Source organism: Eumetopias jubatus, unplaced genomic scaffold (assembly GCF_037043125.1).
Source record: "Eumetopias jubatus isolate StellerSeaLion01/CBP00866 unplaced genomic scaffold, mEumJub1_p1.0 scaffold_7, whole genome shotgun sequence".
NCBI lineage: Eukaryota > Metazoa > Chordata > Mammalia > Carnivora > Otariidae > Eumetopias > Eumetopias jubatus.
Genome location: NW_028274813.1, coordinates 74,440,429 through 74,443,973, shown reverse-complemented (window position 1 = coordinate 74,443,973; position 3,545 = coordinate 74,440,429). Strand labels below are relative to the sequence as shown.

The following is a 3,545-nucleotide window of genomic DNA, read 5'->3' as shown; positions in this document are numbered from 1 at the left end:
ACCCCCGACCTTTCTTCTTGACACATATCCAAGGAGTGAGTTAATTAAAACTTCGCATGCCCTATTACAAATGCTGATTTTCTGGATAAATGGATTTATTGGCAAGTGCTTTCTTCTTGCTCTGAAAATTTAAATATCTGATTAGAATAAAATTCATACAGAAAAGTTTGAAAATATTAATTCTTCTCTTGTTTCCCCCAGTCTGGGGAAATACATTTATCTAGCTTCCTTATCCCTTTAAGATATACGTAAGTGTTATTTACAGCAAGAGGCCTGGGGATTTTGTGTAAAAATGTGTAACTAATAAATTACTGGAGGTGGATGAATGAGGAATTTTGTTGCTTGTTTAACAGAGAAAATATAACAAATCTCTGATTCCACTGATATCATACTAACTCATATATTGCTCTTAGTTTTACTAATTTAATATGCCTTGATTTTATGTGAAACAACTTCCTTTAATGACAAAATCATTCAGCATCTGTGTGCTGTTTCTTGCATTTGTAGGATCTTCTTTGGATTTTGACTTAATACAATTAGTATTCCCAAGAAATACTGTAACAGGAGGCACAAACAGGGTGAGTATTGGTGCTGATTTGATATACCACTGTTAGTGTCCCATTGTCAGTCAAAATATTAACTAAGATGGCTTAGAGTAGGATACCAATGTATTAAGACACAGTCCAGAATGAAAAGGACAAAAATAAATGAGTTTTCAAAATTCAGTTGAATGAGTTATGAAGATAACCACTAAGACCTGTTAGGCATAGAAGTGAGCCTTTTCATCAATAAAACAATGCAGCAGAATAATTTGTGGGCATCTCACAGAGTATTTTAGGAACTTAAGAATATCAATTGCCTCTTACATGAATATTATGTTTTTTCTCTCTTTGCTTCTGTATATTTTGTCCTCACTATACACATTTAAGTACAATTTAAATGTAGTTAACTTAAAGGCACTCTATTTTTCACTTCAAGTGAATGGCCAAGATTCAGTAGTTCCATACCTTGCTGCTTCTATGTAAGATTACATATAATTCTTTCTCAGATACTACAACGACCTCAGCTGAGAAAATCATACAATTATTCAGGATAAAAATCCTAAATAATCTTTTTAAAAAAATCTTACCATACAATAACAACAGATCAAGGGAGAATCTTTGTCTTCCAGGATTGGGAAAAAAAAAAAAAAAAACAACTCTTGTATTTGGAGAAATTCTGGCACATGCCTTCCACTGCCACCTAATACGATATGATTGCTATGGGAAACAAATAGACTGAACTGCCAAGTTGCATTCAGACTTGATACAGCCTACGTAGTGCCATGGGCAATGAGTATACATAAACAGAGTCCTTCCACCTTAGATGCCAAATGTGATAACCAAGAGTAGGTTTCAAAGGAAATAAGACATACAGAAGTTAAGCTGTGATTCAGTAACAACAAACTAGGGGTAATTTTAGGTGCCAAAATGTAAGGTTCTTCCTAATGCTGTGGAGCTGAATCCAGCAGACTGGATAGAGAGAAAGCATTTTTTACATAGCAAACATGTGTGGTCATATAATGAACTATCTAATGAACTAGAGAGCTGTTTTAGTCATCACTTTATAATATCATAAACAAGAACAAAAAGGAATATTCCCTGTGCCCTTTCACTGTATCTCAGTGAGACATTTTGAAATATCTTAATATAAGTGGTGCTTCATTTGATATTCTTCAATATTACTAATTACAACAAATTAATTTTACATTATACTTTAGAAAGAAATTTCAATTTTGCACTCCTAATATGTAATCCAGTATCCTGCAGTATTTAATGATTGCCCCACACCATGTTTTTATTTATATTATTATTTACATCTTATCAAAATGAAATCATACTCTTGGGGCACAGGTTATGGTGATCACAGCTTTGTTGCTTTAACAGAAACGTCACTGTTTATTACTTTATCCAAAAAAAGAATCTGGTGTTTTCAAGAAGAACCAGCATACTCCATTAAAGTGCAATAACCTAGTCATCTCCATGTCTTCCAAACCAATGAATGTATCCAGCACAGAAACCAACTCCATTAGCCACTTCATCCTCATGGGCTTTCCCTCAAGCCCAGAAATGCAGCTCCTCTACTTTGGGCTCTGCTCAGTAGTCTACACCCTGACTCTGATGGGGAATGCAGCCATTGTCTGTGCTGTGCAGTGGGACCGGCGTCTTCACACCCCCATGTACATCTTCTTGGGGAATTTCTCTCTCTTGGAAATATGTTATGTCACCACGACTGTCCCTAACATGTTGGCCAATTTCCTGTCCACAAGCAAGTCTATCTCCTTTGTGAGCTGTTTCACACAGTTCTACTTTTTCTTCTCGTTTGGGTGTGATGAGGGCTTCTTCCTTTGCATCATGGCCTTTGACAGGTACCTTGCCATCTGTCATCCTCTATATTACCCGTGCATCATGACTAAACAGCTATACAATGGCCTTGTCATCTTTGGATGGTCATGTGGGTTCATCCTCTGCCTAATCCCAGTTGTTCTCATTTCACGGTTGCCCTACTGTGGCCCAAATACCATCAACCATTTTCTGTGTGATCCTGTCCCATTGATGTTGCTGTCCTGTTCTGAAGACACCATCACTCAGTTCGTTTACTCTACTTTCAATGCTATTTTCATGATTGGCACCTTTCTCTTTATCCTTTGCTCCTATGCTCTGGTGATTGTGGCTGTGCTACGGATGCCTTCAGCAACAAGCAAACACAAGGCTTTCTCTACTTGTGCTTCTCATTTGGCAGTTGTCACCCTGTTTTATGGCTCCATCATGGTGATGTATGTTAGTCCTGGATCAGGAAACCCAGTGCAAGTGCAGAAAATTGTGACCTTATTTTATTCTGTGATAACACCACTCTTCAATCCTCTAATTTATAGCCTCAGGAACAAGGAGATGAAGGCTGCCCTAAGGAAAGTCTTTGGGACTGAAATGCCTGTCCATAAAATATAAATCAGAAGTCAGAGTGAACCAAGTTCCACCACAGCCTATCTTAATAAAATATGAGCAAGATAATTTTCTAGAGAATTCAATTATTTTGGTTAGGGAACTGTTACAATAAAGCTCACTACCATCTTAAATATCTCTCACTACATGATGGAGTTTTCTTTAATAAATAAAACTGTCTTAGTCTCTTCAAAAATTGCTGTTGGAAAAATTGAACAGCCACATGCAGAAGAATGAAGCCAGACCACTTTCTTACACAATACACAAAAATAAACTCAAAATGGATGAAGGACCTAAATGTGAGACAGGAATCCGTCTAAATCCTAGAGGAGAACACAGGCAGTAACTTCTCTGACCTTGGCCACAGCAACTTCTTGCTAGATACGTCTCCAAAGGCAAGGGAAACAAAAGCAAAAATGAACTTTTGGGACTTCATCAGGATAAAAAGCTTATGCACAGCAAAGGAAATAACGAACAAAACTAAAAGTCAACCTATGGAATGGGAGAAGATATTCACAAATGATATATCAGATAAAGGGCTAGTATCCAAAATCTATAAAGAAC

General features: G+C 36.9%; 1 protein-coding gene across 1 annotated transcript; it reads left to right on the top strand.

Moving 5' to 3' along the window:
• Positions 1-2,021: 2,021 nt before the first annotated feature.
• LOC114221417 (olfactory receptor 11G2-like) lies at positions 2,022-2,987 on the top strand. Its single transcript, XM_028119535.1, has one exon. The coding sequence runs from the start codon at positions 2,022-2,024 to the stop codon at positions 2,985-2,987; it is 966 nt and encodes a 321-aa protein (XP_027975336.1).
• The last annotated feature ends 558 nt before the right edge of the window (positions 2,988-3,545 follow it).